The sequence below is a fragment of the Poecile atricapillus genome, chromosome 16, assembly GCF_030490865.1.
Source record: "Poecile atricapillus isolate bPoeAtr1 chromosome 16, bPoeAtr1.hap1, whole genome shotgun sequence".
Classification (NCBI taxonomy): domain Eukaryota; kingdom Metazoa; phylum Chordata; class Aves; order Passeriformes; family Paridae; genus Poecile; species Poecile atricapillus.
In genome coordinates, this window is record NC_081264.1 from 10709606 (window position 1) to 10731808 (window position 22203).

Genomic DNA, 22203 nt, shown 5'->3' on the forward strand with positions numbered 1-22203 from the left:
GCACTGAGTGACAAAGGTACCGAGCAGGAATTCTGTTCTCATGTGCTCTTCCCAGGACAGTCAGAACAGCCACAGGAGTGTAAATGAGCAGATATCTTCTGCTCATTTACAGAGATATCTGTAAATGTGCAGAATATCTTCTGTCAGAGGACACATTGCTGAGCAAGAGTCTCTAGGCTCCACTCCTAAGTTTTGTCTTTTTTCTTCTGCACAAGTAGTTGCTGCTGCTGTTATTATTGTTATTATTAATCATCGGTATTGTTATGTGATGCTGCAGCTCTATTCCTCTTCTTCTAAGATGTTGTTTCTGCCACAGCCTTTTCTGCCTTTGATCACAACCAAGAAAATGGCTTTGACATTGTATGTATTCCCCTAGCCCACTGCAAAGTCCTAATCCTTCTAATAGCTGGAGGTTTTCAGTTTAAGTCTTTTATTAATATTCAGACTTAATTGTAAAGCACTTCAGTGATATCCAAAAGCCTGTCTTACATAACATTCTTATCCACATTTGAGTTCTTCAGAGCTGGAGTGTCAAGAAAAACCTCTGTTTGATCTGCCTCGTCTGTCATTAGTCCTCACATCTTTAATGCACAAACCCATTAACAATATGTTTCAACTGTCTAAGCTCAGACAATGTATATTTTAAAATATTTGATATTATTAGAAAGAGTATGACTTGCTGTCATGTATATATTTAAGTGGTGTCATGAGCAGAGTCTCTATAAAATCTTCTGGGAACCTTGTTTGCAGCTTGAAATCATCTGGAAAGTGAAAGAAGCTATAGAAAATTGAGGTAATTAAGACATTTCATAAAGTGCCAGTGTTGATAAGATCCTACTATGCCTTAGGTTTTCCTCAGCTGGGTAAACAGACAAGAGCACCTGGAAACTGGGAACTACTTGTTTCCTGACAGTAGATATCCCAGAAAGTCACTGAAAAGAAATAAAAGAGAAATGTTTTTGCTAGTCAATAATAATTTTTTGAATTATTGTTTTTAAGATTTTAATTAATTGTAAATGATCATTCACTTTCCTCTTACACTGATTTATCTATTTTAGGCAATTGCCAGCTCTTCACAATGTTTATATATTTTAGTAAAAACTAGGAGTGAGCCTTCACAATAAAACTGGCATATTTAGAATATAAACCTTTCATGTTTACTTAAGGAGATTTTTTTCAGAGGATTGATTCAGCTCAGACATATATTGTTCAGACTGAACAAAGCCCAAAGCGTAAAGATAGCCCAAAGTGAGAGCCTTTCCAGTAAACTAATGCAGGAAACACAGTTTTAAAACAGTTTGATTTTATTAATAAGCAGTTAAAAGAGAGATGTAAACTTGAGCTTCATACAGTGAATGTTAACTTCTCCTTAAAACCTGACTCAAAGACAAAGAACATAACAGCACATGTCCACAGTTTGCATTTAGAAGTCATATCCAGAGGCAGATTTGTGTTTCCTCCAGCTTCTGTACATGTTGTGTTGAAAGATTTTTAGAAGCCTGCAACACTTTCTCCTTTGCATCTGAACTAAATCCAAAAGCCTGAGAACCCCTTTGGAAAGCAGATGTTACTGCCTGTGCTTCACATGGAAAGGAACTAAGCCAAAGTGCAGTAAAGCTGAAATCCCTGTAGGAACTCTTCACTGAGGGTGAAGGGGGGAAATACCAGAATTTATCAGATTCAAGCAAAATCATGCGCAGTCAGGGTGTTCATTAATTTGTCTTATGACAGCAGTTCCCTGCTTACACACTGGTGTATGTTGACTGCCTGAAAACTGCAAAGCTGATTTTTGCCACTGCACAGATAAAACTATTTATTCTGTACGAATTAATTTGATCCTTTAATAATTATGAAATAGAAATGCTTCTCTAGAAGCATTAAGGAATGCTTAAAGGAATCGTTTAAAGGAATGTTGGAAATGTTTAAAGGAACTGTTGGAAATTACAAAAAACTTTATTCAATATAAAAACATTATTCAATGTAACTTGATAATTGTACTAACGAGATGTTGTTAGATCCACTACCAAAACATAGCACCCCTCTGAAATGAGGAATACAAAGCATTCTTTAGCAAACTTATTTGTACAGTTGACAAAATATTTTATCTGAAATGGAAAGATAATTTAGGCAGGATGATACTAACTAAGCTGTAATTTTGTTCAGGACATCAGCTCTTCTATTAAATTGATTATTTATTAAATTAATTATTAATTGTTAAAAGAAAAAAAAAAAAGATCCTTAAAGAGAAGGAATTCTCAGTGCCTTTGTCTAGTTTCCTGTGCCAGTGGCACTGGTAGCAGCATCTTGCTCCTCTCGCTCCACGAGCCTGCTGGTTCAGCAGGGAGGTGAGCATGAGTGCAGAGGAGCTGTTTCAGCTGATGCTCAAACAAGGTGTCCTTCCCAGGTGGCATCCTAGGGCTATTTGTTATCTGAAAGGGGCTACTGGCTGCTAACAAACCTGTCCACATTTTGTAACTCAGCTTCCTGTGTAACAGCTTTTCTTTCTGGTTATAAACCAGATGTGCCAAACGCTGTCTCTCCCTGGAGCTGTATTCTACTTATAACTGTGCTGGTTATCAATGTTCATTAAATAAAAAATTTGAGAGAGAGAGAGCAGCTCTACGGAGAGAGAACAGCTGCCCTGGAGATAATGAGTGATTCACTCCAGTTGATCCCAAATGAATTTCAACTCGCTATAGTTATTTCATACTCTTGCCTGTTTGTTGTATAACTGAGTTTATGTTGTATAACCGAGTTGTTCCATGACATATTGAGTTGTCCAGCTCATATTTTAGTTTTTGATGTTGAAAGAGCCAAAGGATGAAAGCAATGCCTACTTTTATTCTGATTTCCCAGGTGCATCAAAAGTGGCAGAATAAAATATGGGGACTGATGTATGATAATCTTGATACACCTTAATACTCTTCCCACTGGAAAATATCCCTCTCCCAAAATAAATACAAAAGGTCTTCTTTGCCAGGAGACTGGCCTGAGATCAGGCTGCCAGGCAATGAGCAAGCAACAGCAATTTATTCAGCTTTGTCCCTAAACTACTTTCAGCCTGAATTGCAAGTATCTGGCCTTCAGTGCTGCTCTCTTTCCATTCCCTGAACTAATTCTTTAGACAGTTGATAAATAACCTTTTTTCTTTTTTTTTTTTTTTTTAACTGGCAAAGATTAAATGTACCTAGTTAGAAAAAAAAAAAAAAAGCAGGCTTTTTACCTGATAATAAGGGATCCTTTTAAATGCAGCTGAAGAGTCCACCTGTCTCTCTGAAAAGCAGCCATAATCCTGTAGTCCAGATCACATTTCAGAAAGAGATGACTCTATCACATATGTAGTTTATTGTGCTTGTAAAACATCTGCATGAGTTTGTGCAAAGCTTTGCTCTTACCAAAGAGCTTTGCTCAGGTCTTCTGAAAAGCGGAAAATTATAAAGTGATTTAATTTTCTCCCTTCTAAATTTATTGTTGCTCTCAGTGTAAACCAAAGACAAGCTGACCAATTGAGCATCCCTTTGTTATTTACTATTTGTCACATTATCATTTTATGCCTCAAGACTGTGTTAAATGGAGAGAGAGACCACTGCCACTTTTAAAACCACATCAGTTTTGCTTCAGTGATGTTCAGAGGTTTGGGTTTTTTTTCTTGGAACCTGTACTCAGACCTCTCCTTTAAAGTGCTTCCTGCCTGCCTTGTGATTCACCTCCACTTGCACAGCAGTGCTTTCTACAAAGATGTGACTGTGAAGTTGACTGTAGTTTGGCAACAGAGATGTCTGATGTGAAATAGGTGACATTTGCCAGCCGTGGGCTCTACAACTGCAAAGCTGAGCCAGCTAGATCAGCTTAATTAATTGCATTCCTAGCTGTGTGAACTGAGACTGAGACTCAAAAAGGATGTGTAGGAAGGAGGTAGGGTGAGGAGTAATTCCAGGAAAATTATTTACTTTTGTTACATTCCTGAAGTAGGGAAGGTTGGATCCTTTTCTAGGAGTCTGGCTAAAGTTAGGCAACACATAACAGTTCAGGGAGCCAGTACCTGTCCCATTGAAAAGCAGAATCTCTGTTACATCTTCTTTCTTTTCTTTTTATTTGTTTTTTACAAGCTAAGAAAGGGTTGGGGCATCATCTCTGTGTGAAATGTCTCCTTCTCTGACTGGCCTCTCATATGCCAGCAACATGGAGCTGTAGAGGCAAGCCCCGATCTGTGCCCTCACAAAGCATCACAGTTGTTGCTTCTCTTTGGCAACAATTCCCCTCTTCCACACTGATGATTGCATTTCCCACTGCAAGCTTTGTGGCCAAAGCCTGGCTCTCTGGCCAGTCCTGTACATTTACATTATAATGTATAGGGAGTTTCACCTTTGTCCCTACACACTTTTTCTGCCCCTTATCTCTCCATCATGTGGCTTTTTTACAACTGTGTTTTTCCTGTCATTCATCCATTTTTGTTGTGGACTGTTATTTTTTGTTCCATTGCCCTTCATCCTCCTTTCCCATTCCTGTAGGCTTATTACAGGATCACACTGCAGCCTTTCCACCTTCAATGCTATTTGACCATAGAAAACAGTGACATCCAATCTATCTGCCACTGTCCTGACAAATACAAAGGGAAGTTTTCTCTTTGCAATCAGGATGCAAGTAACCTGAAGGATGGATTTGAGCACAGGGATTACAGCTGGAACAATAATGCTTTTGTGATACTGTCAGTATTATTCCTCTCCTGTGGAGAAAAACTTGAAGAGCAATACCAAGTCTTCAAGCAAACAGAATCCCCAGCTGTCAGTGCTTTTGCTTCCTCTGGAGGAGACACATGCCTGTCCAAATACAATATGCCTGAAGACCAACACTTGGCATCTATATGACTATTCAAACATGATGTGTTCCTTAAATCCTCTAAAAGCAAGGGAGGAGAAAGGGAAAAGTAATAAATGAGGCCTAGGCAGTTCATCTTCTGTTACAGGACAGATTCCTGATTAGTATCCTGATTCTCAGCCCAGACCAGCTTAGAATTTACTTTGCTTTAACAAATTGTTTGTATGGTATCTTACCATACCTAGATGATTATGTGCTTGAAAATGCAGGTGAGAGAAATAATAAAGACTAAAAATCTAAAACCAAGAGAACTGCTGCAAAACGTCACAGACATTTTGTGCCTTCCCATGAACTGCTTGCTGGAGACTTTTTTTGTGGGCGGGGCCCACACATTTTACTCTTAAACTCCTTTTCTAGGCCTTTAACTGAAATGGAATTCAGGGCAGGCAATGCAGCTGTTGTTTGTTTTGACAGTATTCCCATTTTTGTAAAAAATTTTCTCTATGCACAAGTAAAGTAAAAAAGAATTGACCAAACCCTTCCCCCAAAAATGCTCATGCATTTGCTCATGGGCATGCTTTTTGCTAAGCACTCTTACAGAAAGCCACGATTTTACACTTGCAGGCAGTGCTGTTTGTCATTGCACGCTGGAATTGGATCTACCTTCCCCCGCCAGCCTCAGGCTACTGACTTGCTCCAGAATCCCCCAGGTTCGGGAGGGAAGCACAGCTCCTCTCTGGCTTGGCCTTGGACTGAATCACACGGATAGTTTAACTTAGCCCTGTCTCGGGAAGCAGCGAGCGTGCATGTTACATAACATAATCTTCATGTCTTGAGGATTCAGGCCTGTCCTCTTTTGTGCTGCCAGATGGAAGAGGAGCCACGCTCTCTCTGGAGAGATGTCCCTGCACATCTCGCTGCTCAGCTGTGCTGGAATTAATGTGCTTCTCTCTGCAGCGGGGCACTGTTGTTCCCTGGCATTTGGCTCCAGAATAACTAGCTCTTTAGTATGCAGTGGATGCTATGCAGCCACTGGGATCCCAAGATTAATTTGTCTAGAAAAAGAGATACACGAAGAACCTCCATGAGGAATTTGTGGGAGGATGTACTCCAGATTCTCTCAACAGCCAGGGTTTGCTCCCAGCTGAAACTCAGATACAGGTGTTGTGGACAGCCAGGTTTCTGCTTTGAGCTCTCACTCTGTCCCATCACACATTTTCAGCTGCTCTGCTGTTTTGTTACTCGGTTCTGTAACGTGGCCCTTGCCTGCATTGTTATTGCCTCTGTTAGTCAAGCTGCTTCATGCCCTGATCCCTGACGTGCTCTCTAAAGTGATGAATCACACCTGCACTAGTGAGTCCCTTCTCACTAATGAGGCATATGCTCCAAATTCTGCAATGCTCAGTTGATTGAGGCAAGGAGCTACAACCCACCTGTAGACAGAAATGGCACTACAGTCCTCAGGAATAGCTCAAAAGACCCCAAGGAGGGTGAGGACAGTGTTAGTCAGACTAGTGAGGAATCTCATCTGTGGGACTTCCTCACAATAATGCCTCATCAGCACCAGCTGTAACTCCAAAAACAGCAGCTCCTCTAGAAGCTAGAATGTTACATCTTGATGGAATTAACTTCCCAAGACATGGAGCTACTGAGAAACATTCATTTCAGCCTCCTGCTACCTCTGAGATTCCTGGCATAAGGATTCCTGTAGCAGCCATGGCTCCAGCAATGCAGGTGCAGTTGGGAAAGCCAGGAGTCATGATTATCCAGCCATGAGCAGCGATTCTGCACTGCTGACAACAAACCAGGAGCAGCCTGTTCTGAAATAAAAACCAGCCCACAACAAAACCCCGGAACGTACCTTGGCTATAATTAGGAGCTGAAATGACACTGCAGGTTTGAGTGGAAAGTTGACAAATGTCCCTGCCATGAGCCCCTTCAACAGCCCATTCAGCCACCACAATAGCTGGTGCCAAGCGTCCTAAGTGAGAAAGCGGCAGAGGGGCCAGCCTCTTCTGCTCTCTGCCTTCCATTGATGGAGGGCACCTTCGGCAGGAACTGCACGTGGCTGCTGTGCATCTGGTGCTGATGGCACAGCTGACATGAAGCAACGCTCAGCCAGGGCTGCAGCATCTTCCTCTTTCCAGGCAGCTTTGCCCTGACCATCACACGTATCTGTAGTGGTGGGGGCACAGCAGCACAGGCTGCAATGGGACCCCAGGCTGCAGAGAAGTTGCGCTTGGATTGTTGCAGAGAAGACTGTCATCACATAGTAACTGCTGTGCATGTGCCAGCAAGAGCAGAGTGAGCATGAGTAAGCTTATTATGTGATAATCACACCTTCATCTTTCTGGGTAGATAAACTGCTGAGGTATCCAAGTCTGGCAGTGAGGCACAATCACTGTCTGAGGATGAGCAAGAAGCAACTGGGACCTTTCACCATTAGAAACATATGTCTGATTTTATGCCATTATCTCTTTCTGTTTTTAAACAGAATATCGTTATTGAACCACCTGTTGCCACTTAATTATTACCTGTATTTGATTGCAAAGATGTTAAGTAATCGGCTTTTTAGGTACAAACTCCTTCATTTTTATATCCTTGCATGATGTCCCCTAGCAAAGCTTTTATGTCCATTTCAAAGGCTGCATCAAAACTTCTCCTGTGAGCTATGTCAGGGACACAACAGCCCAGCCTCCTCTCCTGAACTTTGTGAAATTTGGATCAAGACTTTGAATCCTCTGTGTTACAGTGATCAGACCTATAGGTGCTGACCTGTGGGGCAGTGTCCACCACGGCCCCGTGTCGGTAGGCTGAGCACACAGGCGGAGCACTCAGGTGGGCCACGACCCCCACACCGTGCTGGGCCCTGGTTGCGGCGAGGAGGAACTGTCCGAGGGGCACATGTGTGGGCAGGTGGGTCACCCCGCGGGGCAGGCGTTCTCGCCTTCCCGGCTCTGCTCTGGGAGACACTCAGCTCCGGGAGCCTCGGGAGCTTAGGGAGTCAGGCCTCCCCCACCGTCGCCCCCGGGACGCCGCCAACCTCGCCGTCCGCAGCGCCGGGGGCGATGGTTCCGCGGCTCCCGCCCGCCGCCGCGCCGGGGGGCTGCGGCCCGGCGGCCCCCACCGCCGTGCCCGGGGCTGCCGGGCCCTGCCCGCCCGCCGCGCTGCGGGAGCGCCGCCCGCCGCCGCCCGCACCCCTCGGCGGCGCCGCTTCGCCTGCGGCGCGCCCCGGCCCGAGCCGGCCCCCGGCGGGGGGAGGCCCCGGCTCACCTGGAGAGGCGGCGGCGCGGGGGGAGCGAGCCCCGGAGGGGGAGACGGTGCCCGCCAGCCCCCGCCGGAGCGCCCCTGCCGCGGCCTTTGTCTGCGCTGTCACATGGGCCGCGGTGCGGGATTTAAGCGGGTCTCCGCAGGACATGCCGTGAGCAGCGCGCCGCAGCCCTGCCCGCAGCGGCAGCGCTCCGCCCGGCCGGGGATGCGGCTCTAGCGGCCCCGCGATGAGCGGCTCCTCCATGGCGAAGAGCGAGTCCCGCACTTCGCTGCTGAAGGCGGCGGGGAGTCGGCGGGCGGCGGGCGGCCAACCCCAGCCCCGCGGCAGCCGCGTCCGGGACGGCAAAGGACAAGGCGGGCAAATGGGGAGGGAGCTGAGCCAGGAGCAGCTCCCCGGGGAGCCCAGTGCCCGCAGGCCGCTCTGCCACCCGGGCGCCTGGGAGGATGGAGCGAGGGGCGCGGGGAAGCTGTCACATGGACGGGGGGAGAGCCAGCCCGAGCCGGCGGAAGGAGGTCCAAGGAAAGGCAGCGGCAAGGAACCGGTGCGGACATCCAGGCAGCATCAACACCTCCCGCCGCACGCCAGCCACGGTCACCCCCAGGACCAGCATCAGCTCTCAGACAGGGATGGGGAGGAGGCAGAGGAGGACTTTTTCTTCAGTCACAGGCAGAGGTCCAGCAGAGAGTCCCTGAAGCTCTCGGAAGGCGCTTCACCTCTGTCCAAATCCAGCAGCAAGTGCTCCACCAAGTCCAGCGGCAGCGACCGGTCAGTGGAATCGGATCCCCTCATCCAGCAGCTGCACCCCATGCTCAGCTCGGTCTTTGGCCAGGTAAGGGGCAAAGCGCCCCTCGCCACCCCCCCACCTCCCCTCTCTTCCCACCCGCTTTTCCTCCGCGCCCCCTCCTCCTGCGGCTCACGGACCTTCGGCTCCTTTCTCCGGAGCCCCCCGCGCCCCCGGGCGCAGCCCGCAGCTGTAAATGCACTGCTTCCTGGCCGCCCCTGCCGAACTTCTCCCGGCGCTGCGGCACGGCCGGGGCGCTGCGGGGTCGGCCCCGAGGAGGGCTCTGCGCCGGGGACGGGGCGCGGGGCAGAACCCCCGGCGCCCGCCGGCCCCGCCGGGCGCTGCGGAGGGCGCTCTCGGTGGTGCTGACGGGGGAAGTGCCTGTGCTTTCCCTGTCGCCGGGGGAAGTTGTGGCTCTGCCTGCTGAGGGTGAGAGTCAGAGAAGCGGATTTTTAAAAGCTATTTACTTATTAGATTCCATCTCTCTGGCTCCCCGCCTTGCTTTGCTGTATTTGTTTACATCTCCTTATGGTACATTTCTGTACAATCAGCATATGAATAATTTCTGATGGCAGAAGCTGTCAGGAGAAGGTAGTGGGGAGGACGACAAAAAAAAAAAAAAATCCTGACCCAATTCTGAAGCCTTCCCAGTCACTATGTTAGAATGGAACAGATGCTTTTGGTGTTTGCAAGCTCTTTTGGTACAAAGCTGTCGCTTTTAGCTGCTTTTGATAGTGAAATTACCCAACAGGGTTACCCTCTAAAAATGAAAAGGCAGAGGGAGACTAGCTTGAAATTTTCTTTTAGAGACATCTAGGGATGTTACTGGAAAATGTAATCTCTGGGAAGATTAATGTAACTGCAATCTTCCAGAAGCACAATTATAGGCATAAGCCAGTAGCTTGTGTGGCTAAGTTCCATCCAGCCCTGGAAATGATTGATTAAACCAGAGTTATAATTTCTGGAGTTTGTTATCGTTGAGTCTTTTCTTTCTTGTCTTTCCTTTTTTTTTTTTCCTTTTTTTTAAATGCGTGTTTGGGAAGCTTTGCAGGGAGCCCATTCAGACTGAAATTATGGAGAGAATTAGAAAAAAATTTGTAATTGGGTGGAAGGAGGTGATACATCCGTATGTTAAATATGGGAGTGTTGTCTATTTCTTTTTATCTTGACTTCTCCAGATAAAAATCAAAGCACATCTGTTCTCTCCAAAGCACAACACTTTTCCATCCTCACTGACAGTCTGCTGTTTAGGAATGTTATGGTTGTGTTTAACAAAAAATGACTATTATCCTCCCTGAGCCAATGGTGCACTCAAAGCCTAGATTAAAATTTCATTGTAACAGTAAGGAAGAACCTGGTCAGCAGATTGATGCTCAACCAGGTTACAAAAAGCAATATTCCAGCACCAGGCTTTGAAATGCGTGGTCTTGGCTCTGACTTACGCTGCAGTTTTGAGCGAAGTGAAGATGTATCCAAGATGAGATTTTAAATGTATGGAGCTGTATGTCCCCAAAGTGTCAGAAATACAAACAAATCCATGCCAGGTCTCCCACTCACAGAAACCCCTCTGATTTTGAACTCAGTCCTTACCTGAACAGCATCTTTGTTTTACCTGCTCTGCTGCCCGTATTCTAGTGTCAAAAGACACTTCTGAAAGCTGTAAATGTAGCAAAATTTATCTGTGGTGTTGAAAAATGCCCTTTATTGAAATGAGGGAGATAAAATTCTAATTTTCACTTTTTCACTGAGTACATTGCACCAGTGCTTACACACACACACACACACCACCATCTTTCTTTTGGAGTGTAGTGTTATTTATTCAATTTTCTCTCTTTTTTTTGCTTACTTTCTTTGAAGTAACTATGATAGAATGAAAATTTAGTGGAGATTTTAGGACTTGGCTATAGTAGATCCCCCTGTACAGGGGCAAGATGGGGAACTTTAATTCTTTATAATTTAGGATACACAAAGAGCTGAGAAAGAGGTACATGAACCTTGTGTTTTTCCTTTTTTTTTTTTTTTTTTGGTAGTCATATTAAAATCCTGTGTTGAATAAAAGGCCCAGGGGTAAGATGTTTGGAAATTCTGTCATGGTACAAAATTATACAAATTTTGTTTCTGTGAATGAAGAAATAAATGACGAGCATTATGTAAAAATGTGTGTGAAGGTTTGAGACAGGCAAGGACTTAGACCTGCAAGAGCCCAGGCTGCAGCTTGGGCTGTGGCAGGGTCATAGGGGCAGACACGTCCAGCGTTGCAGTCTGAGGCTGCAGGTGCTGTAACACCAATCTGCTCCACATTGTGATTAGAAGACAGCAACAGCTCAGCAGATAATTCATTGAATATGAGAACTTCTTTCTAGCCCACAGAGCCCACTGTGAAACAGTTAAAACAGTAATTTTGTAGTACATAGGAGAGGAGCACAGTGATGCATATCTCAGCAGCAGAGCACTGTGGTCCAGCAGCACCAGTATATCTTGTTCCAGCTCTACAGATGTGGAACATCATCACCCTGTTCCATGGTGGTGCAGCGATGTGGTCGCAGATGCAGACACTTCTGTGGTACAATCAGATACACAGAAAAGATTGCAGGGATGACTCCATGGAGAATGTCATTATTGCAGTAACAGCAAAAAGGAGCAGTTCAGGACTAGAGGGTTGTGTCTGAGGGAGACAGATTTGTAGCTGTGCAGAAAAAAAGACAGAGTGAAGGAAGAAGTGCCGTGTTTATATAACCAGCACAGCAATATAGTGCACTGTGGGTGTGTACTCCAGGAAAATGCTAAGATACTGCCAGGATACAGGATGCAGTGATATTTTATTAATTAGGCTTGTGCTATATTGGTACAGTGATGTTCTAATACCATTAAGCGGTAATACTCTTTTAGGATATTTTACCATTTTGTAATTGAGCGGTACATGAATTAACAAAAGTAGGGTAGTGTAATGATGCATTAAGTATAAGCCACGATGTCATCTTAGCCTAATGACATGTTTGCACACTGGCTCGGCGTGGCAGTTGCAGAAGAGCACTCTGCTGTGGGCTTTATGCTGGGTTGGGATGCAGCGCGTGCAGCTCCGAGTGCCTGGAGAACACAGCACTGACAATGCAGTGGTGTGGTAACGCAATCCTGGGGCAGAGCAGAGATGTGATACTGGTGCCATGTGGAAGGAGTTTGGCAGTGCACGGGTGTGATAATTGTGGAGTGTTGTAGCCTGACAGAAGAGTTTAGCAGTCTGCTGATGTAGGAATACAATATTCCAGACAAGAGCCATTCTGCACAGCAGTGATCACTTCTGGTGTGGTATTTGCAAAGGGCTGCGCTGGTCTGACAGCACCATCCCACTGTAGCAGAAGGCAGCAAGTGAAGTATTGCCACCATGCCACAGTTTGGGAAGCACGGCTGTGAGTTAGCAAGAGGACAACGCCACAGACTTACCTGGTGACAGTGCAGTGTGAGTACGGGCTAGTTTTGTGCGGGACAGTGGGACAGCAGTGTTTTAAAGCGGCCCTGCAGTGGCAGGAGCTCAGTGCAGTGTGAGAGCAGTGCTGTGACTCACGAGTGTAGTTGGCAAGGGATGTGTGTATGATAATGTAGCAAGTGGGAAAGTGGCAAGAAAAGGGAACGTGAGGAGGATGTTTCATATGATTTTGACCTGATAGGAAAGTGTTTGACTCGCCAAGTGACAAAAGTGTGCTGTGAAGCATAACGGAACATGCTTATTACCCCTGCAGAGCAGAGGAGCATGAGGGTCCTGTAGTGTCTCTAGCGTGGCTACAGATCACAGTTCACCAACAGGAGTGGTGACCCCTCAGCAGCTGGGGTGGCGGTGAGGTGGCAGCCTGGCAGCAAGACACAGTTTAGAAATGTGACAACAGTGGCAACAGCAGCACAGAGACCGGGACAGCAGTGCGGTGGCAGCAGGACCGCAGTGCAAGTTTTGTGGCATTCCTGGGGCAGCGGTGATGTGGCTGCAGTGCCTATGGTGCAGCAGCCGCTTGGCACCTGGCTCACCACAGCTCTGTGTGGGGACTGCGGCACAGACTGCCACCGTTCTCATTGCTTCATTCCTCCTATGCCTCAGCGCTGGCCTAGCTGGCACCTTCAGGAAGAGCTTTTTCTGGACATTTGCTATGCAATATTAATTTGTAAGCGATCCTGCCATGTGAGACCTGAACGTTTTCAGAGCCGTTTAGCTTTCACACCCTACCTGACTGTTAAATTTTTCAGTGAAGTGATTCCCCAACAGTTTTCTGTCAATTGCCTCTGATAGCATGGGGATCAAAGGGGTCAAACAAGTGCCTTAGAGAATCATGAAATATTTACAGGGTTCTGCTGTTAGCACTGCGGCCAAAGGAGCTTTTGTATTTCTATTTGTACAGGGAGTTTAAAGACTCTCCTGCACCATCTCCCATTCCTGATTTAATGTCAGTGTCCACATTACCATTAGAATAGGGAAGGAATCTTTCTGCATTTCCTGTGAATTTTTCCTTTTCTTGTCCTGCTCCATCCCCCTTTATTCTTGAGCTTTAGTTCTTAACAGGTTTTAATGGACCTTACAGCAAACTGGGATGACAGAAGTGGCCCCATTTTGGGGCAGGAGGCTGCCTGTGTGTAAAGCATGTGTTAAGAACATTCTCCTCTGACCAGCCGAGAGCGTGTAGGGCAAAGGTGTCTTGTCCAGCCTGTCACCTTTCTGGTCTTCTCGTCTGCCAGATGACTTTGTTCCTTCCAATGCCTTTGGCTTCAGCTGATTCTAATGGGCGTTTTGCCTAAGAGCAGTCACTGCATCAGGATCATTCTTGGAGATCCAGCCGTGGAGAACTAGGAAGCCCTGGCCAGTCCTGCCAGGGTACTGGCTCCTGGCTCAGTAATGGAAGTTTTCAGCTGGCTCTGTGTATTAGCGAGGGAGGCAGCACCGCGTTGGGCTGCTCTGGAGCAGTGGCGCCAGCAATGGAAACTTTCATGTGTCGCGCTGTGGGGTGGTGAGGTGAAGGTGAAAGCTCTGGGTTTCCAGGTGCTCACGTGCTGTGTTGTGCGTGTAAGGAAGGTGAAGCAGTGGCGTGTCAGGGCTCGTGATAAACTGAGACAGTCTCTAACTAAACTGCTCGTTAACACTGTTAAATCGGCACAGTAATTTGGGATAAGCAGACTTCTAACTTAGCATGACTGATCGCCGAAGTGATGCTGGTCCCGTGGCACGGTCTTGGCTCGCTTGGAGTACGGGGTGTGGGTGCACAGGAGGCAGAAAAAAACCGGAGAAATGCTGTATCCTGCACCGACTTTTCTTCGGTGTTTTATGGCACCTCTGGAGGCTTATACTGGCCCCAAAAGGGTCCCTAAGAACGCACTCTGCCGCGGGGCTCCGGGACAGCGGGGCTCCGGGACAGCGGAGCTCCGGGACAGCGGGGCTCCGGGACAAGGGGGCTCCGGGACAGCGGGGCTCCGGGACAGCGGGGCCCCGGGACAGCGGGGCCCCGGGACAGCGGGGCCCCGGGACAGCGGGGCTCCGGGACAGCGGGGCTCCGGGACAGCGGGGCTCCGGGACAGCGGGGCTCCGGCGGCCCCGGCGCGCCCCCGCGCGGCCCGGCCGCCTCGGCCCGGGGTCCTTCCCCGCCCGGCGGAGCCGCCTTGACACGGACCCGCCGCGCTCTGGGCTCCCGGGGCATGCCCTGTCCTGGGCCGCCCGGTGAGTGTGTCAGACCTGGGGACAGCCGCTCCCGACTGCGTGTTCACAGGGGTCCGGATACCTGCGTGGGGCCCGTACAGTTTCTGTGCTTCCATCCCTGCATGAGTTGCCACAGCCCATGTCCATGCATGTAGAGTGACATAAAAAGCTTTCATATACGTGTCTTGTCTATGTACACACAGCCTGCTCGTGCAGCCTCTGCTAAATCTTCTGTGTGGCTACACAACCACCTCTGTACACGCTTATGCATTCCTGTGCTTAAAGCATCGCTCGGCGTTTGTGTGCACACCTGCCTGCTGACACCTGCCACACCTTCCAAGGTACGTCTCATGTTTTTATATGTAATGGACTCAGAGAAACATTGTTCCACTTGAGCATACCCACTCAGTTCCCCCCTTGCTCAGCTTGGAGAAAAGTTCATCACATTTATTGCTTGTAAAGAGCTTGAGGGATGTGAGCCAGACATACAGAATCACTAAGGGGCAATGGATAAACCTCCTGCCTGCAGTGGGTCTGCCAGAAAACATTAATCTTTGTCAATGATTTACTTTTTAAACAAATCTGTTTTAAAAGGCTATAGAAAGACATCAAAATAAAACCAAGCTCAAAGAACATTCATTAAATATTCTCTTCATGAAATATACAGCAGTATGATCTAATGCACTGAAATACACGAACCTTCTGGTTAGATTCAGCTTATCTTTGGAGAGAAAAAAAAAACAGTGATAAATTAATCATAATTTTTATAAGTCCACTGTCTATTTTGTTAAGCTTTACCACCTTGATTTTTGTTTCATACAATCCTGGGTTTCAACACAATGTCAGGGAAGTTTAGCTTTAGATGTAGTGGCTGGGTTGCAGGTTGTCAGCTGAATTAGCTGTGATTCTTTGTAGCATTCCAGCTTCAGTAACTGTTTTTCCCTGATGAGTCCATGAGTGGTATTGATTTCCAATAACAAGCAGCTATATGGTGTGCATTCAGTAAAAGACGCTTAGCTAACTTTGGGCTCCCTTTCAATAATCCTCTGACATTCCTGTGACCTTAGAGAGCAGCAGCAGCAGTGCCCATGAACCTGAGTAATCCTCAAATTTCAATCGAATGCTCCACTCCACTTAAAAATAAAGAACTGTCCTAGCTATGGTCATATTTAGATTTTTAGTAGCTTTCTGCACCAGCATAAGACCATGAACTCAATGGTATTCGTGAATGAAGACATTAACAATATTCTACTATTTCTTCCACCCATTCCTCCCCTAGAGTACTTTGAATCTTGCAACCATCTTTGAAAGGAATACACAGCATTGTTTCATCCCACTCAGGCAAAATATATTCTCTGCTCTTGGAAGGAAACAGGCAACGGTGTAACATGGTGAGGCATCATGTCACAACAACTGAAGGCAGGAAGTAGAAAACCACCAGCAACCCTGATGGTGCTGCTGAAATAAGAGACAAAGGGTTTAGATACTTTGGGACCAGCTGTGTTGAGATATAGCCAAAGACCTGGGATACAGAGCACCTTTTAAAGGTGCTGTCAGATCCTTACTCAAATTAGAGGTGTGGCAAATCTCATGTAATGCTGCAGGGATGGTTCGGAGTATTTGGTTATATTGGTTTCCAGGCCTCTGTTCATCTGATGATCAGCCATATTTTCAGTAGCACCTCAGTGTGCCAACTAAACAGTGATGCCCTGTCCCTCTTATTTCCAAAGAGGTGAGGGAGCCAGGCAGAATTAGCTGTTTTTGCAATAGTCACAGTTGGAGAGAGTGGCACAAAATTCCTATATTCTGAAGCAAAGAGAAGGAACCACGTAAGGTTTATTTTAAACAACCTCTGTGCTCCTTATACATGACAAATCGTCACAGCAGCTGCTGAGCTGTCAAGTTTGTACTTGTCTTTTTGTAGCCCATTGATGATCTTTAGCATCATCATCAGCAAATATCCACAGTACATTGTGCTCTGGCCAACGCATCTCCTGCGTAGGAACTTGGAAGTTTGGCTAATGCAAAATACTTGGATCAGATCTGCAGGGAAAGTGTCAGAAGGCACGTTCCCATCTATTTTCATCTAATGCAAAAGGAAGCCAGCTATTTACAGACAGAGCTGTTCTAAACAGAAGTTGACAGGCAGTCCAGGCTTTGTTACCTTGAGAGGAATAGAAAATATCCTTGGTCTTTTTAATAAACATTCTGTTGTTTGTGATTGATTATGATCCAATTGCTCTAATGGAGGAGAATATTATGCACAGCATGAGTCAGCAACACTTTCCTCCTGGAACAGCTGACAGCAAAGAAAGTTCCCAAACTCTCCACAGAATTCCTCTCTCTAGATGAGAATCTGGACTGCATCCACCAATACCTGCTGGTGTGTCCCCTTGAGACAGACCTGTACTTGTCTGACTGGCATATGGAACCATCCAAGGTTCATTTGAGGTTAGAAGACACAACCCAATGTGCAGCAAAAGCACTCGGGAGCTGATGCAGAAGAGGAAAGGGAAATCAGTCGCAGAAGTTCAGAGTGCCAGTGCATGTTCCAGTGGTTGGGAGCATCAAAATGAGGTCCTTGACAGAACTGGCAACAGGGGATGTTACCTAAACCAAATGCTTACCTCATCTGAGGTCATTCAGTAAACAAGACAGTTTCTGTAAAACTATGTTTCTTGTAAAGAATAGATCTATAGCCACCAGATAAAGGGTTATTGGAAGCAGATTTGAAAGCTGCTAATCCATATGTGTACTCTCCACTCTGAGATAGGAAACAGTACACCAAAAATTCTTGCCCTGTTAGGATAAATTAAGTGAGGGGATGTATTTTAATATACTAAATGTTTGAAGCTTTTAATGGGCTCTTGGTAGAGCTACGGACTTCAGTGAAAAGATACTAGGAAAGAGTTTTCCCTGCTTTACTATACAATACCCACTACCTACTGACATTGCCCTGTAACAGTATTTATGTTGAGAACAATGATGTAATGTTCCAGCACTTGAAGGACTGTGCACTGAAACAGGCCTAGCATCTGAACAGTCCCTATACAAATCCATACTTCCACTGAAAATTTTTGCCATGCAAAGCTACTGTTTGATAAGCAATCACATGTTTTTGATTGATTTTGTTCTTTCTGTTGTGTCTGTTGGATATTTGCTGCCACTGGATAAAGCTTCTGCCAGCTGCCAAGTGATTAGCTATGAGGAGTTCAGACATTTTCCTGTGAAATGAGAATTTCTGCCAAAGGTGCCAGCCCAAAGCACAGCACTGCTGCTTTTTGAAGTATCCAGACATACTAAACCACCTAAATCATTCCCTGTTCCAAGTCAGCCAGCCTTCTCCCTCCCCTGTGCTCAGGTCAGTCAGTGTGCCAAGTGCTTCCTCCCTGTGAGCCGAGACCTTGCTCTGTGCCAAGCTGCATTCCCTGAGGTCTCTGCTCTCCACCTTGGACCTCGGGAGAAAGGGAGGGATACATGAACAGCAGCAAGACTTGCATTTCACAAAGTTCTTACAGATTTTTAGAAAGTTTACAACAGAGACACAGACCTTAAAAGAACAGTGTGATTGCCACAAAGAACAGTGTGGGAAAACCAGTATACATGCATGTGCAGCCCTCCCACATGCATACTGACTACCCCAGATATAGGCATACCCACAGATCAGCACCTACACAGAAATGTTTCTGACACACTTATTCTCAGCATCCTGTTCTCTTACAGCAGCCTCAGTTGGAGGAAGGGAGAAAATATGTTCCTTCTAACCTAATCTTCTAATGACCTTTCTGCCAACTCCACTTTCCTGCCTATGTCTAAGCTACCTGTGGTGGTGATGGGAACAAGATCCCACTGTAGAGAGATTTTCCTCCTCAGAGCTCAGCAGGGGCTGTCTCCTAGATTGTGGTGTCCTGTCCAGTTGCTCTTAAAAGAGTCAGGGTAAAGAAGGAGATAAAAAAATTGTTTATGATCGTATCTCTTGGGCCTCTTACAGCTCCACTAGAGTTCTTACAGAGTTGAAGGATTGTGACTACAAACTAGGTGCACGTGGGCTCCCATTCTCTCTTCCCTTCCTGGATTGTGAACTCCCTGCCAAGCCTGGCAGCATGTCTCAGCCTTCTCACTCTGCCCTGCTTGTTTCCTACAACTGCCTGTAACTGCAGGGAAGAAAAGCTGGAGAGCAGGCAAACACAGCGATGTACCACGGGTGGCTGGCTCTGAATGCTCTGGTACAAGCCAGTATTTAGAGGATGACCATCTCGCTGAGAGCTTTTAGAGCTCAGTGAGACACACTCCACAGCTGTATTCCAAAGCTGTCCCGCAATAGTCTGGGAACTGTGGTGGATTTTTCTGGCAAGAGATATCTGACTCCCTTTCTTTTCCCTCCTTCTCTCTGGGACAATGTGGGAGATGGCACTTCTCAGTTGCAGGGCATTCCTGGCCTCCGTGCTTCCTGTCAGGGAGAGATTCATTAGCAGCAGAAAGGCAATTCTCTCTCCTCTCTGCTCTGGAATTGAAGTCGTTTGTCTCGGGAAGGAGCCCAGGCGCCTCACTCGCTGTGTGGCAGCTTCTGCTCAAGGGAGACAAGCACTTCGTCAATAAACAAGGAGCCTGGGGAATGGCTCCAGCTGACAGAGGACATTATTAATGACTGGCACTTTGTCAGAGGGTAGATCAGCCTCTCATTAGCTGCTTTAAGAGGGGAAAGAAAAACAGGGCTAAAGATGGAAGCCTGAGAGCAGCTGAGAGTTTCAGCATCCTCCTGCAAAGTCCCCCACTGCAAGGCCCAGGGCTGGCACAGCCCCCAGGGAGTGACTGTATTTTTCCTCAGCATCAGGAGACAAGCCCAGCTCAGGAAGGGTTTTGTTTCCCAGCCTAGCATGGGTGAACTTTGCTATGGAGATCTTCCCCCCTGTCCCCCTCTCAGTCAGCCCTGAGTACAAGGAGCGGATAAGGAGTGTCTTCCAGCATCTCCTACTGCAGCTTCTTGTTTTGGAGGGCCTGTGGACCTTTGTGCAGCTCCTACCCATGACAGTCAATGAAGAAGGCATTGAGAGAATCTGAGAGGAGGCTGTCCCACTGCCTTTGCTCTTGGGAAGCCTTTAGTACAAGGAAGAGCAAGAAACACCATTCCCTATGGCCATGCACTTCTGTCTGTGACTGTAACTGGAGAAGCTGTGGACTTTTGTCATACTTGGACTCCTAAACTCATCTCCTTAGGTGGCCTCAGAAGCCTCTAAGCTCTAAAGCAACTGTTGAGTCACCTTAGAATCATACTTAATTTGCCACAGCACCATCAGGGTGGAAGGAAAAATCCCTGCTTTGTTGTGACATTGACAGTTCATCCTTCTCTGTCCTACAGCCCTAGAGCTGCCAGGATAGTGAGTCCTTGGCTCCTTCACACAAAGCATGTGGTGCAAGTACTCAGCCTATGGAGTGGGTCTTTGTAGAAGCTTTTGTTTGGAACCACACTTGCAAACAAAGATGTGAAATCTTTCAGCTCAACACCTGAGTGTCCAACCAGCCTTCTGCATAACAGGGTGTAAGATCAGTGTCATCCTGGTCTCCAAGGTATTTGAAGGAGGTAGCTCTGCGTACTTCCTATCACTGTGGAGCTGCAGCTGTGGTGCCTTCATAGCTAAAGGTGCATTCGTTGTCCTGCTCAGATCCTGTGTCTGAGTGTGATAATGTGGCTTTTAAGCAATTTAAATCTCTTTTCAAACTGAATGTTCTTATGCTCAGCCTGAGATCAGGAGAAAATGTATTGGGGACTCATCCCTTTTCTTTCAGAGATTATTGAAAATTATTTATGCTACAGGCATAAAGTCCGAAGTTTAGAGCCAGTTCTAGGTTCAGGTGCCTCTTATTTATTCCAAGACTTGGCTCTTACAAATGGAATGGATGGATCTGACATTAAAATTCTTTGATTCACATTATCTAACCTGGGGCTGTTTAGATTTACAATTCAGATGTGAGCCCATCTTGGGCAGACTTGTGAGGGTTAAACTGCCAATTGATTTTTACTTGCAGAAAGCTGGAAAAACTTTACTTCAAGACTGGCTCAAGGTCTCTCCCTTGTGGTTAAATATTACTGTTCTGGGGCTGAGATTGTTGTAGGGTCCCAGGACTGCTGTCTCCAAGCTTGCTTCCACCATGACCGGAAAAAAGTCAGACACTTCTGGGTCTGCTGGTATTTATAAGATGAAACAGGTCCCACCCAGATGAATGGTCCATTTCTGCTCTGAAACGAGCTATGGTCTGCTCCAAGCCCCTAAGTGGATTGCCTTCTGGCCAGCCTAGTGCTGTGGTGATTGAAAAGCCGAGTTAGAAGGGGGGTGGGTAGGGATGCAGTGTTCAGAGGCTGTGTGGACCCAAACTAGCTAGATTCACGGAACTCATCACTGAAATCACTTCTTGCATTGCCTCTCTGTTTTAATTCTCCCTGAAACAGCCCTCTCCTATGAGTGAAACAATCTTGCCTGCAGATTGAGGGGGGTGGGAGGGATTTGAACATTAATCTGATGTAGATTATACATCCGCCTCCCTCTCTCCCCCCTTCTCACTCACTCTCTCTCTCTCCCTCTCTCTCCCTCTTTCTGTCTGTTTCTCTCCCCTCCCTCTCCTTCCTGCTTCATCTCTTCAAGAAAGTGAACATAAACTAAAATACGGAGAGAGAGAGGCAGAGAGAGAAAAAGCTCCCTGAGGAGGGAAAGCCCCAGCAGCCAGTAGCTGTTTGGATTTGCCTGGTGCTGCCTTTCTTGCTTTGCTCCCAAGGAATACCTTTAATGGGATCAATTGCTTCAGTTCCTTTATAACCAAGTCCACCGGAAAGGCAGCCTCAACATATTATGGGCAACTGTGTGAAGTCTCCTCTGAGAAACCTCTCTAAAAAGGTATGTTCCCTGAATCAAAGTGCACTGTGCATTTTCAGCCCTGCTACTTGGGATGGGTGACATTGTGGGCAGATGAGAATGGGAGGTGGGAGAAACACAGAGATGAGTATGAAGGTTTCAGCTTCTTCACCAGACTTTCTCTGTAAGAGCTGCTCATGCAAGTGCAGCCAGTAGAGCCCAGCATGCAGAGAGTCATAATATGTATAAATAAATGTGTGTGTAGGCTCGTGTCCTGCTCACAGTGTGTGTACAGCTCTCCTCTGGGTACGTGCAAGCATGTGCTTGTCAATGTGCACAGTGTGCTGGCACGCTCCTGTCAGGGCATCTCGATGTGCGGGTGTATGTGTGAGCTTGTGCTTCGGTTGAGAGTTACCTGCTTGAGTAATCACGTGTGTCATGGGTGTAGGGACATATATGCATGTATAGGTGAAGGGCCACGTGTCTGTACATGTTGCCATTGCTGTGTAAGAGTATGCACACCTATGGGCCCATCTGAGGCACGTGTGTGTCCTTAGCTCTTTACGTCTCTCCACAGGCATCCCGAGTGCCTGAGCAGGTTTGCTGTGAGTGCAGAAGGGAGGAATTCCTGTGTATCTCACACACACCCTTGCTTGTATGGTGCTGTGTGTGCTCACCTGCTGGTGCATGTCCTCACAGAAATCTGTGTGTAGACATGCACATGTTTTTATGGCTGTCCATCCTTGCACACAGTTTTGTTGGTATATGTTTTGGTACAGAAGCAGGTTTTTCCCTCTCTTCTGCTTGGCCATGC

General features: G+C 46.8%; 1 protein-coding gene across 3 annotated transcripts in view; it reads left to right on the forward strand.

Moving 5' to 3' along the window:
* The window catches only part of CABP1 (calcium binding protein 1), a 54610-nt gene that overhangs the window by 19832 nt on the left and 12575 nt on the right, over positions 1-22203 (forward strand). The window contains exon 1 of one of the 3 annotated variants that reach the window (XM_058851857.1): positions 8171-8918. The exons of the other annotated variants lie outside the window; for them this stretch is intronic. Coding sequence (XP_058707840.1) covers positions 8316-8918 — 603 coding nt within the window. The 5' untranslated portion in view covers positions 8171-8315. Of the gene's footprint in view, positions 1-8170; positions 8919-22203 lie in introns of those variants that run through there. 3 annotated transcript variants of the gene reach the window in all.